A 12,945-nucleotide genomic window follows, 5' to 3' on the forward strand; every position below is an offset into this window, starting at 1 on the left:
CACACACACACACACACACACACACACACACACACACGTAAGATGAAATACTCACGCATCAGTTATCTTTTTACAGTTGTTCAGAATGAGGGTCTCTATATTTTTGCACTGTTCAGCAAATATACTGGAAATACAAACAAGAAAGCACAATAAGTAAGTTGTCTCTGTCCCACAAATTAACAAATGAAAACATAATCGCACAGCTCAAGAATACAGCAAAGATGATGAACACACCCTTATGAATAATACAAAAGATGCACATAAAAAAGACATTAATTTTACACCCAGCACAACCTTGAAAATATTGTGTTCATTCTTTACGTACCAGAACATGCCATGCACAATTTACCAAACACTTCAGTACATATATATACAATAACAGATTGGCTTCTACCTCAAATATCCTAGAAGTTCACAGCTACATGTACTTAGTTTTGTAACTGCATGAGCGCACCATTAAAACACCAAAACTTCAGCATACAGCTTTTGCTTCTAACTCATGAACTCTAGAAGTTTAGGTAGTAAGTTCTGTACCCAATTGCACAAAACACACAAATTATGTTTGAAGGCAAAGCCATTCAAACGCAAGTACAGTACTAAACACAAAAGTTTACAAGAGAAAAACAGGAAAAAACAGTAGTCAAACCAAATCAACTGTAGTGACAACTCTCTAAAGCCGACAAGTGTCTCTCAGCCATTGAATGTTTGAGCTATACATCTCAGCAGAACCTCTACAGAACAGCTGCTGTCAAACAGGGGAGGGCAGCTACTACCTTGCCTTTACCTTAGTGTGGCAGTAAAGTAAAAGAAAGGAAGAAAGGAAAAGTGTTATACCCTAAGGCATGATCTGTGATGACTTGACAGCCTTTTAGACTGAGTGACTTGAGGAACCCTCCACATCTCTTGGACAGGTTTTCTACCACAGGGCCCTGAAACACAGTTAATACATTCAATAATATACTGTTTACATAAATTATGATAATGCATGATTTTTGTTGTTTCCGCTGAAAGACTGAAGATGATAGTGATTACGTGAGTGTGTTTGTGTGTGTGTGTTTGTGTGAGTGAGGGAGAGTGTGTGTGTGTGTGTGTGTGTGTGTGTGTGTGTGTGTGTGTGTGTGTATGTGGTGTGTGTGTGTGTGTGTGTGTGTGTGTGTGCATGTGTGCGAGTGTGTGTGTGCGAGTGTGTGTGTGTGAGTGCATGTGTGCGTGCGTGCGTGTGTGTGCATGTGTGTGTGTGCATGCGTGCATGTCTGCATGCCATCAGCAAGCATGCGTACGTCTGTGCATGCTTGAGTGTCTACATACATGCATGTGTGTGTGTGTGTGTCTGTCTGTCGGTGACATATTGCTTATGTATTTAAATTACCTCTACATCTTTCTGGAACTCAAAGAGGTCAACTCTCTGCCAGTTGCTTCCATCTAGGGCCAGGAGGTTCCATGTCTGTCGGGGAATATCAAACTTTTTTAAGAACAATAACCAAAAGACACAGCATAAACAATGTAGCCATGGGTATAGCTTTGTGCAAACAAAAGTGCAGATGCATGCATGCACACACACATACATGTATACGCAAACACACACCATCTCCTGCCAAGATCCAGACTCCACCTTAATAAACTGGACGCAGGAATAACAAACATCTAAATAAAAACTATAATGAAAGAAAACAATTTAAGAAACTAAAACTACTTACACTGAAACCAAAACAAAACTTTAATTTAAACTCCTCACACAAAATTGTCTCCGACACAATAAAAGGTAAAATTAACCAATTTTCCTATGATATGATATTGCCCAACAAAATTAGCTGATCAAATAGAAATTAAAGCTAAAATGCCAAATTATCAATCCAGAATGGAAAAAAAACCAATGTACATATCTGATTGTAATCCTGGAAATTAATGCTCGCACCACTCACCTTACACACTTGTGCACATCGACACAAGGTGACCACGTCCAGAAAGGAAAATATTCTACAACAGAAGTAGGCAGACTGCGATGTACAAACCAATCACTTTACTCGAATTTGTCTCCACCTTCATCGAGACTTATATCTCTCTCTCACTCACCTCTCCCCCCAACCCCATCCCTCGATCCTCCCCCCCCCCCCTCATACCCCTCTCCACCCCACCCCACCAATCTCTGCCCCCCCCCCCCCCCCCCCCCACCTTTTAACACTCTGTTTCTTGTTCACCCTATCAGTATCACTGTGTTTGTGCTTATGTTGTATGTGTATTTAAAAATGTATGTTCAATTTCTGATAGTGTACCAGTAATGTAACACTAACAGTATCAGTCAACTATTTATATGAAACATGTCCCCATTATCATGTCAAATCTTGTAATCCCTCATTGATTTGGTAAAACTGTTGGTTCACAATGCAAATTACACACATTCACACACACACACACACACACACACACTCTCACTCTATGCATTAATTTCATCTCTCCCTCAAACACACACACACACACACACACACACACACACACACACACTGTGACATATATATATATAGACACACATGCGCACACACACACACACAAACTCTCACACTCTCTTTCTCTCTCTCTCTCATTTTACACTTTTATCATTGGAAATTGTACTTAAAATGCAGTATGACAATTTATTTTTAAATTTGTATCTGTATATATATACAATTATAATGTATTAAGTTTGATGTGATAGTTCTTTAATTATATTGTTTTCTGTTCTTGTTGACCCTATATTAGGGCGAGGGCTGGATGTAAAATAGCAATATTCTTGCTTATCTATTACCCTCGATAATAAAGATGTTGTCTTGTCTTGTCTTGTCCCTCACTAGCTCTCTTTCTCTCTCAGAATAGATCCAAAAAGAACAAACCAACTGGAACCTACCTGAGAACCAATTCTTTGGGCAACTTTTTGTTGATATAGCTGTCATCATCATAGGTGAAGTGAGAGCCCTGAAGAGACACACAAACAAAAGAACCAGTCAATATTTTTGCTACTAGATTAATCTTTATCATGCAGCTGGTTCAATATTTATTTTTCTCATTTTTATTTCCAGAACTTTATTGTCCCATCGCTGGGAAATTTGGGTCGCTTCCTCTCAGTGGAAAGCTAGCAGCAACTGTGCCAATACCCAGGTCACCCGTGTGCGTGTTTAGGTGTATTATAATCAGCCACCCGCCCTTATGGCAGAATGACCAATGTCTTTTACGTGCCACAGTGGTGACATGGGGCTAGAACATGCATGGATACCGTCTCTGAGTCTGCACAATAAGTTGACCTGTGTCTGGCCTGGCCCGGATTCGAACCCGAGACCATGGGATCACAAATCCATGGAGTGCTCTACCAACTGATCAGCTACCGGGCCTCTTTCCATTCATTTGCAATCCTATGGAGTATTGTTTGGATTAATGATAAACACGGACCAGCTGTATGAATCCTGTGCCATAATTAGTTTTGCTGTTAGGTAAATGCGGCTCAATATTTATTGCAATCCCACAGAGCGTCTCAGCTGACAATGAATATATGACAATGTGAGTTGTGAGCCAGCTGAAACAACAAAAGATCATTTAGCCAAAATAATTGCTGAAAAGGTACATTTTAATATCATATAATTCATGTGCATCCACGTTGAACAATATATGGTACGTAATAACACCATGGCAATAAGTGATAACAATATAACAGGTTATTTTTTGTCTCACTTTTTATGAGGCGCAGGAAAATTAAAAAATGACTGGTTCTGATTGTGACTGTTAGCTGAGCTATAAAGTGTACAAATTTATCCTACATTCATTTTATTCGTCAATCTGTACTATTAATAGACACCTCACAGCCGTTATGCATTTTTGGATCTTTTCCTGTGGTTTTATTCATGGGTTGTTGTTTTCTTCATAGGGACGTTGACAGTCACCTGAGTTATCAAGAGACATTAAAACTCTGATTCACAGTCAGTTGTACCAGCCTCCTTGGCCCTCACCCTCACTGAGACCCGGCGGCCACCCATTGATTGATCCAACCTCCTACTAGTGTGCATGACAGTACTGCATGTGCCTAAATGGTCGAAACTGAGATTTGTTTGAGATTTCAACCCGATTCCTACCCAGTTGTTGCGTGCATCAGGTTCCCACCCAGCTGGGCACTAATCATTCTCATGCACACCACCCCTGTATAATCAACGGTAGTCTTCACAACAGGGACACTGATCGTAACACTTAAGTGTCATGTGCCTAGTGTCAATCACTGATGACTTACAGTGCAACAGACACAGACTTTGGTGTTAGAACAATTATAAAACACAGCTGTCTGCCCGGGCTACACAAAACCTCACAGAACGTACTACTTCAGTGGCAATTATTAAGTGCGCTTTGCTCTTTTAACTGTTGTGTTGGGGACGAGTCACTCAACTTCATAACATTAACAGCTCATATTTCCACATCGTCATGGAATACATTTTGGCGTAACTCAGGTTTCAGACATGCAGCTTTTCAGGAGAAGAACAAAACTGATTATTTGTATCATGAAATAAGTGTTCATATTTGTACCTGGTATATGAATAGAAAGATAAAAGAATATTCAATCATGCATTGTCTGCAATCGTATTTAAGATATTAGTTTTCATGGAGAAATTGATTTATTTAGTCTAATTAAGCTAAATAAAAAAACATGACAATCGCCAAGAATCGAGTTAAGCCAACATTCCACGATGACATCGGTTTCCTGCATGGAACGTCTCAGCATGTTTAATTCCTTGGGCATTGTTGGTTAAACTTTAAGTATAAGTACATGTTTTATAAATGGATGTTGGGAGTCCTTATATAATTAATACAAGAACTGAAGAAGATAATTCACTAAAAGCAGAAAAATCCTTAAAGGCATACTAACGCACTCCCGTGTTTACAAAGTGTAGTTTGCCCACAATCGATGTCAAACGCACCAAAAGACCATATAATGATGATACGTCACCATGCGCGGACCATAATACATGCATTACAGCTTGTTCTAGCCTCTGAAAAAGTGAGGATGTCAACAAAGCCGCGGTGTTCTCTCCCGCTTGCATCAACGTTACATGTGTTGCCAAATCTATAAATAGGACGATCCAGATCAAAATGAAAATTCAAATATCTCAACATTTAAGGGGTCCTAGACCACAATATTTTGCAGGGAACTTAATTTAGTCTGTCTCCAGCTGTTGGTAAAGCAATTAGCGTGTATAGTCATCGAGTACATATGGCTTTAATGGTAAAGGGGCCATGACTGAGATAACATCACTGATACATGTACATGCAGTCACTCACACTCACTGTTATAAGTGCTTTATAAACTCCGGCCTTGAGACCAGCGAAAAGCTGTTCCTCAATTAGCATATATAAATTTGCAGGTGGCCTAGCTGTCATAACACCAGGGGGTATTAGTATTGTTTAATACTGGACAAATAGACAAAAGAAAGTGTGGTGTCCTCTCATCAGGGGCATCACAATCGCAGGGTGTATGGAAGTGCAACTTAAGGCCTCAGTGCAAAAACACAGCATGACTAAATGTATACCCATGCAGTCATCTGTCAAAACATACAAGCTAGCCAATGTCAATCCCCACGCATTCATGATGACATTTACGACTTGCAACTTAATTGGTGTTGTACGTAGTATAATGGACAGACTCGATCATCATAGGGCAGTGACAACTATTTTCCTGATCATACATACCCTGACTGCCATTCCTGATCTAATTACGCTGAGGATTTCCTGACTCAATCCTTTCCTGATTTCCTTTACCTCAAACTTGGAAAAGCGTTCTAACTGAAATGGTCTTAATTGCATGACAGCAAATCAAGTCCCCTGTGGTATTCCTGCACTGGTAACAATTGACCCCCCCCCCCCCCCAAACCTCACAAACCTGAGCCACCCCCCATCCACACGCACACACTGTGCACACACACCCCGCACCCACCAAACCTCACGAAGTCTGCAAAAATAAAGACTTTCTGAACACTAGAGTGAGCTTTTGCATGTCAACAAAAACTAAACCAAATTCATCCTCTATGAAACTGCGGTACATAATTATTACTATTTAAACTTACACTGATGTCCATGAATAAACGACAGTCTTCATGTTTTCAATGATTTCACAAAAACAAAGTCATTCCTGCACAATCTATATCTCGGTGAAAGAGCAATCCACGGAAAATGGATTGTAATAAAGATATAAACAGTACTTTCTATTTTAAGAGTAAAACAAAGCCAGATTCTGAATTACATACCGCAAATACATCTTAGAAAAGTCGTTTATAACCTGCATGCATGCATGAGCCTAAAACGCAGGAGTCAGCAATGTGTACTCCATTTTGATTACTCTATAAATAAATGCCTTCATTAAGCCATTCAAAATCAAAGTTCAAGGGAGCACACAGCCTGTTGGAAACCATAACAACAATCCAGAACCAAAATAAATCTGATGCACTGTGCTTTAAGAAAGAGAGGAAAAATGAAAGTCTGAAGGCTGAACCAGTTATTGATCCACAAGGCAAACTTCTTCACTAGAAGTGTGCACTGAGATTGCAGAGTCTGCAGTGTTTTAACTTTGTTTTTGCTCTTTCCGTGGAGGAGGGGTTAGAATTGAACAGTGAGTACATGGGTGCAGTAGTCTAGTGGTTAAGACATCAGCCTTCGACGTTAAGGTTCGATGCCCAATTCCGCCTGGTGGGATATTAGTATTACTTATTATGGGAGACTTTTCAGAATTCCCACGCCAACTAATAGTAATACTAATATTTGCAGACCTGCTATTTATAATAGTGCCTTAGTTATCCCCCTGCAATTAACATGCAAGCAGACCAAGTATACCCACAGAAACAAATTCCTGCATCCATGTCTGAGTTTGGTGAGTTACAGAAACACGAAAAAGTGCCCTGCACGCAGCATCCTCCAAAACAGAGTAATAACTGCATCACAATATGGTGAAAACAGTACTACCATACCAGTACTACAGTGAATCAATACGATTCTTAGGGATGGAGAGCCAAAGGCACGTTAGTAAAATAAAATCAATTCACAACCAGGTACAGGGTTACATTAGCTAACATGAAAATGAACAATCACAGAAAAAAACCAGCAACCATGCAGTGCATGACAATTTCTAGTCTCTCAATATACAGGGGCGCCTGCAAATTGTGATCAAGTCCCTCCCATGTGGGGACACCTCCAGTGACAGGATGGCTCGATCGTCCCTTTGTCTATTAATTATCTTGACCAAAATGTACCTGTCAATGTTAAATATATAAGACACTGGCCTGCAGCCACAATAAAGGAACATTCTTGGCTCAGGTCCCAAGGGTGTCCTTTCATTGCAGGTGTCATTGTACCCCTAAATCCATCCTGTATTTTAGAAATCACTTTGCGGCACTGAACAATAAAAGCACCCCATGGGTCCGATTCAGAGCATTCCCATAAATGATGCACAGTGGCACATTTGCCGTTATAAAAAAAAAAAGGCGATTGAGGGAAATTGATTGGCAGTGAGACACACTTGGGTGAACTCTACCATTGGAAGCAGTAGGTGTTCACAATGCAAGTGTGCTGTACCAAAAAGCTATCCATGCATTTTTCTCTCCAAATTGCTTGTCCACAGAAGAAATGCGTTCATTACTGTCAACTTAAGCTGGCGTGATTCAATCTGTCGCAGTTTTTTTCATATCAATTAGTGAGTCACAAATGAGACATGAGATATTTCAGTGTCAATCAAACATTGGAAATTGCTGTCACAGAGTACTCTGTAACAAAAAAAATAAAGTAAAGTGTGAGTAACATTAAACAATAACGATCAGAATTACAGACAAGTGTGTACATCAATAAACAGTTTGGTACAGCAAAATGACCATCGATTCTTTCTCTCTCAATTAAGCACCAGGCATGGGAATTGAAAGAAGTAAAAAAGGCTGAAAATCTGTATGAATAGCTAAGTCGACTGCGCGAAACGCCTTGCCCTACTAGGGGGGTCTGGGGGCATGCCCTCCCTACCCCCCCCCCCCCCCCCCCCGGAAATTGTTTCTCTCCAAAGAACCCAAATGGTGCAATTTGGTGTCATCTGAGCTCCAAGTTTGCCATTAAATTCAGTTTTTAGAACCATTTTTGCCTCCCCCATTTATTTTTTCGGCGGACATGCACTTTTGCTTTTTCGGCGGAACAAAAATATATTTCGGCGGAAATTTGCCTTTCGGCGGACAATTCCCATGCCTGAAGCACACATGATAATTCCAAGCAGTTAATCTGGGTTACCCACTTCCTCAAACTCCATATGTACTGTAACGTTGTTCTCAGATTCCGAGTCAGAGGACAATTTTAATAGGTCAGCAGTCGTAGAACTTGGACTAAAAATATGTTAATGTCCAAATGTATTGTCTTCCAAAGTTGTTTTCAGTCAGAAAGTATTAGATGGTCAATAGTCAGAACAATCAATGCGTCAGTCACGAAAGAACGTCAGGCCAATCATTGGAAATAACACTGGTACTGATCAAAGTCAATTAATCAAATCAAATCTGCACACAATATAATGGAATAAAACCAATTAAACAAGAGATTAAAGAGGTTTTAGATTGGAAGAATAGAAAAAGTGGAATTAAAACAATCAAAGAAGTGGCCGCAAATATCTGACAGTAAAATCCATCACACTCACAGGCTCTGCTGTTTTATCGTCCAGAGCACAGCTAGCTATTACCTGAGCGCAGCTGTCCAATCAATAAATGGCAAATGGTCGGTCGGTCAGCCCTTGCAGCAGTAGTACAACACCATTCTTTAATGGACTAGAAGTTTGAAAATGCACCCAGAATCTAAAGGCAGGTGACAGTTCTATGCAAAGTCAAGAGGTATGGGAAAAGGTTATAATTACTCCTTTGCTATGTCTTTACTGTCAAGATGCTTTCGACAGAGTCACCATCCTACAGAATGGCATCAGGAGTGCCCTACAGAATGGCATCAGGAGTGCCTTCTAGTTCAACCCACAATTTAGTAATTTGTTTCAATTTTGGCATTCTTATACTGTCCTTCGGGTTAATTAGCATTCAATTTCAAAGAAATTTGGTCTAGCTGCTATTTCTAAGAATAGTGCTCCACAGTGTCACACTAACCATACTATCTTTCCCTGCATGAATTGTTTTCCAACCCCAGACACTTTTGCAGTCAACTTGGAATCTTTATCCTGCGCAGATGTGATCACTAATTTTAGGTACCTGCAGGCAGGCAATATAAGTCTGCACGTAAAGTTAAATTACTCTGGATGTGCACGGAGCCCCTGGGGCTTTTAGTCATACCTCAGGCAGCTATCCGTTAGAAGAACTACCAAGTTTCATTGACTTGCACCCAAAGAGTTACGAATTAATTTCGTACTCGGACCCGGCTGGTCTTGGCCTATTTTTGGATCTAAATTTAGATCAGGTAGATCACCACATCATGCACAAAAATACATGTCACTAAGCAAACTATGTCAGACGTCATCATGAGTTTGTGTAAAACAAAATGGAGGCCGGAATCACTCAGTTGAATCGAACTCCGACCAAACACCACGTAATAACTAGGTTAATTTATGCACTCGCGTGAACAAGAAACTGTCGAGCTTCACAGATGTCGTCGTTGGGTAGTTTTGGGTTTGTTTTACTACCATAGGAGGATTTTTGAACTGTAAATGCACTCAGCTGCAACAAAAACGCAAAACGAAGGCTGTGAGCTAGTGCACTGTGCCTTTAAACGTCCAGTATTCAGGAGTCCTGTGACTGGTTACCCTCATGGACATTTTGGTTGCTTTCTCTCTGAGGAAAGGGAGCTGCCATAGAGTACGGCGTTACGCCTGTTGTAATTGTTGTTGCCTGCATGCCTGTATTCATGTTTCCAAGCCCTGAGACTTTGGCTGTGAAATTCAGGTTCTTTATCGTGTGCATGCTGTATTCATATTTCCAAGCCCTGAGACTTTGGCTGTGAAATTCAGGTTCTTTATCGTGTGCATGCGTGCGGGGGTGTTGGGAAACCGAGGAGAGTGATCTGCACAAGACTATGGGACATAAATCCATCGGCAAACGTTGGGATCGAACCCACACCACAAGCAAGAACTGGTTTTGAAGCCATGCAGCACAACTACCGAGTGAGCTATTACCCCGCCCTTGTGCCTTCTGAATGTAACACTCTGTCATGCAGCCACAGCCATTTTGAAATGTAGAACTGAGTGAATTCAGTAATCATCTGCACGAGTATTCATCTCTGCCACAGCTTTAAAAATAAACTTATTGTTAGCCCCACATTTTCTGAAGTAAGGGGTCATTTGGTTATTTTTAGCCCCACATTTTCTGAAGTAAGGGGTCATTTTGTTATTTTTAGCCCCACATTTTCTGAAGTAAGGGGTCATTTTGTTATTGTTAGCCCCACATTTTCTGAGGTAAGGGGTCATTTTGTTGTTGTTAGCCCCACATTTTCTGAAGTAAGGGGTCATTTTGTTATTGTTAGCTCCACATTTTCTGAGGTAAGGGGTCATTTTGACCCATACATGACATCTTTAAACCATCTACAGCACTTAGGGGAACAGATAAATAATGGTTATGCAAGCTGTTATATATCTCGATTGATTGATCTGACACCTGCACAAACCCAATGTCTTACACAACAACATGAGTCATCAGTTGATACTTGACAGCGTCTTTGGTTATAATATTTATTATATATAGTGTTGCAAATTTAACAAGAGGCGAAGCCTTCAAGGCTCCCGTAAGAAATCGACAAACAGTAACACAAACTCAATCACTCCGTCACACATACACACACACAGTAAGCATAGACATGGTGCAAGAGTGGGAGACGCTAGATCTAGATCTGTCTGTCTGTAGCCTACTTACGGGGACACGACTGCCACTGAGATCGACACTGCCCTTTCGACAGCGCTTCCTCGCGCAGACACTGAAAACACGCTGTGCAGATCAATCTGTAGGAAATCTCCTTTGGTATCTTCTTTATCTATTTTTTCTGGAGCCGCTACGAAACCGAACAATGTGAAATCGTCTTCCCCGAATCGGCGAATGCAGCTCGGTTAGAACTGAGAAGTGAATCTATACCACAATCCTTCACGCGATCTGACCTAACCTTGACCCCTGACCTGGTCTACCTACCACACACAACACAAACCAGTCACCTGTTTTTACCCCCCCAAAACCCCACACCACCCGTTTTCTTTGGATACACACTTTATCTACATACGTGCCGACGAAATGTTGATCATTGCTTCAATACTTTGAAGCTGTTGCTTGGATAATAACCCGGTAAAATTAGTATTTCGGTGTTCAGTCCAATGTTAGTTTCTATCACACACGCACGCACAGACAGACAAAAGTTAGCATCGCATAGGCTACACTTACGTGAGCCAAAAATAGCAAAATCAGAAATTAAAATGTATGTGATACTGGTAGATTAATAATTTCCACAACAATAAAAATGTCTTCATAAATGAATTCAACTGCCCTCTCTCTCTCGCTCCGCCCCTCCATCTAACCCTCCCTTCTCCCATCATCTCCGCCCTCCTCCTCACAGTCACAGCGATACTGCTACTCTAGCTGGAATCTAGTTTTATCTAATCAATAATAATCTGACCCGGTGACCTCCTTTTTCATGTTGTAAAATGTCTTGCTCTTGGATACTTCCAGTAACACTAACAAAGAAAAAGTTAGGTCACACAATGACCTACTTTCCAAAACTGCCCACTGGCATTAATTCATTTCAACTGATGCTGAGTCACAGGGTCTATTTTTCTCCTACACACATATTTCATTGTATTCAAGTTTCAACAGAACTCAGTGCTGTAATTAGTGAGACTTCATAGCAATGTAAGCACAATTAATCACCCTGTTGACCCCGGTCCCTATAATGCTACTACTGTGCGCCACAAAGGGGTTGTACTGGTTCTTAAGATCCAAGAATGTCCCATCATGAACGACATCATGTTCCTCAATAATGGCCGGGCGGAACACATCGAACATCACTTCCATCTTCACTATCATAGATAACTCATAAAAGATGTATATCCATGCATGGCGCAGCCCTCAATCTGCAGTACTTGTTGAATAAAGTGAAAGCCTAACTTAAAACATCTCGCCAGATTATGTACTGCATACAGATGGTCCAGTCCAAACTAAAGTGGTCAGTTGAAAGGATCGAGAGTCATCTTACAACTGGACATGCTGTTCAAATTCATGTGCGATCCTGTCAATTAAGTTCACGAGATTATCATCTCAGTAATGGAGTTAGTGAATTATACAGGTTACTTTCACTGATTTCAATCCAGCTAATTGATCTGCATGCACAAGCATGCAGCATCCATGTCCTATTCCACTCCAGACAGAACTTATGGAATTCATAATTTATAAAACGTATTACAGCGTACACAAATCCTGTAGCAATGTAAATGCAACAAGTGTCTGCCAATCAAGTTTTACTATCAGTATCTGCAGTACGTGTATGATGAGCATACAAAATTTTGATATATCTAACCGTATCTTGACTAATATCAACATCACACCTAGCCCACCACAAACAGTTTTCCCATTTATGCCTAAACTATCTGTAAATGGAAATTATTAATGACTAAGTCATTGTTCAAGAAGTCCCTTCCTACAGTTTGAGACTGTGACTGTGAGTACAAACAAAGGAAGCAAGCATTGGGATTCTGAGTCCAAATCATAAAATAGTGATATAACCACGTACAGATGTACACCAGGGACACATCTATTATCTAAATCTACAGGGTCAGTGGACTTCAAATTCTGGAAATTACTTTCAACCTGAAAGATGACAACAATTCTGAAGCGCTCAAATGCCAGCACGTGCACGAACAAAGAATGTCTTCTGTACACAGCAGATTGTTTACAAAATACGACCCCCAAACACCAGCAAGCAGCAGGCTCAACATGCGAAGTCTCGTTC

General features: G+C 40.6%; 1 protein-coding gene across 1 annotated transcript in view; it reads right to left on the bottom strand.

Moving 5' to 3' along the window:
• LOC138947613 (F-box/LRR-repeat protein 2-like) overlaps positions 1–12,945 on the bottom strand; it is a 39,205-nt gene that overhangs the window by 25,907 nt on the left and 353 nt on the right. Inside the window, exons 2-6 of the mRNA XM_070319125.1 lie at positions 2,882–2,949; positions 1,923–1,977; positions 1,370–1,444; positions 835–929; positions 56–124 (exon numbers count right to left, since the gene is read on the bottom strand). Of these exons, the coding sequence (XP_070175226.1) occupies positions 56–124; positions 835–929; positions 1,370–1,444; positions 1,923–1,977; positions 2,882–2,949 (362 nt within the window). The remainder of the gene's footprint in view (positions 1–55; positions 125–834; positions 930–1,369; positions 1,445–1,922; positions 1,978–2,881; positions 2,950–12,945) is intronic.

This window comes from Littorina saxatilis, linkage group LG14 (genome assembly GCF_037325665.1).
Source record: "Littorina saxatilis isolate snail1 linkage group LG14, US_GU_Lsax_2.0, whole genome shotgun sequence".
Classification (NCBI taxonomy): Eukaryota; Metazoa; Mollusca; class Gastropoda; order Littorinimorpha; family Littorinidae; genus Littorina; species Littorina saxatilis.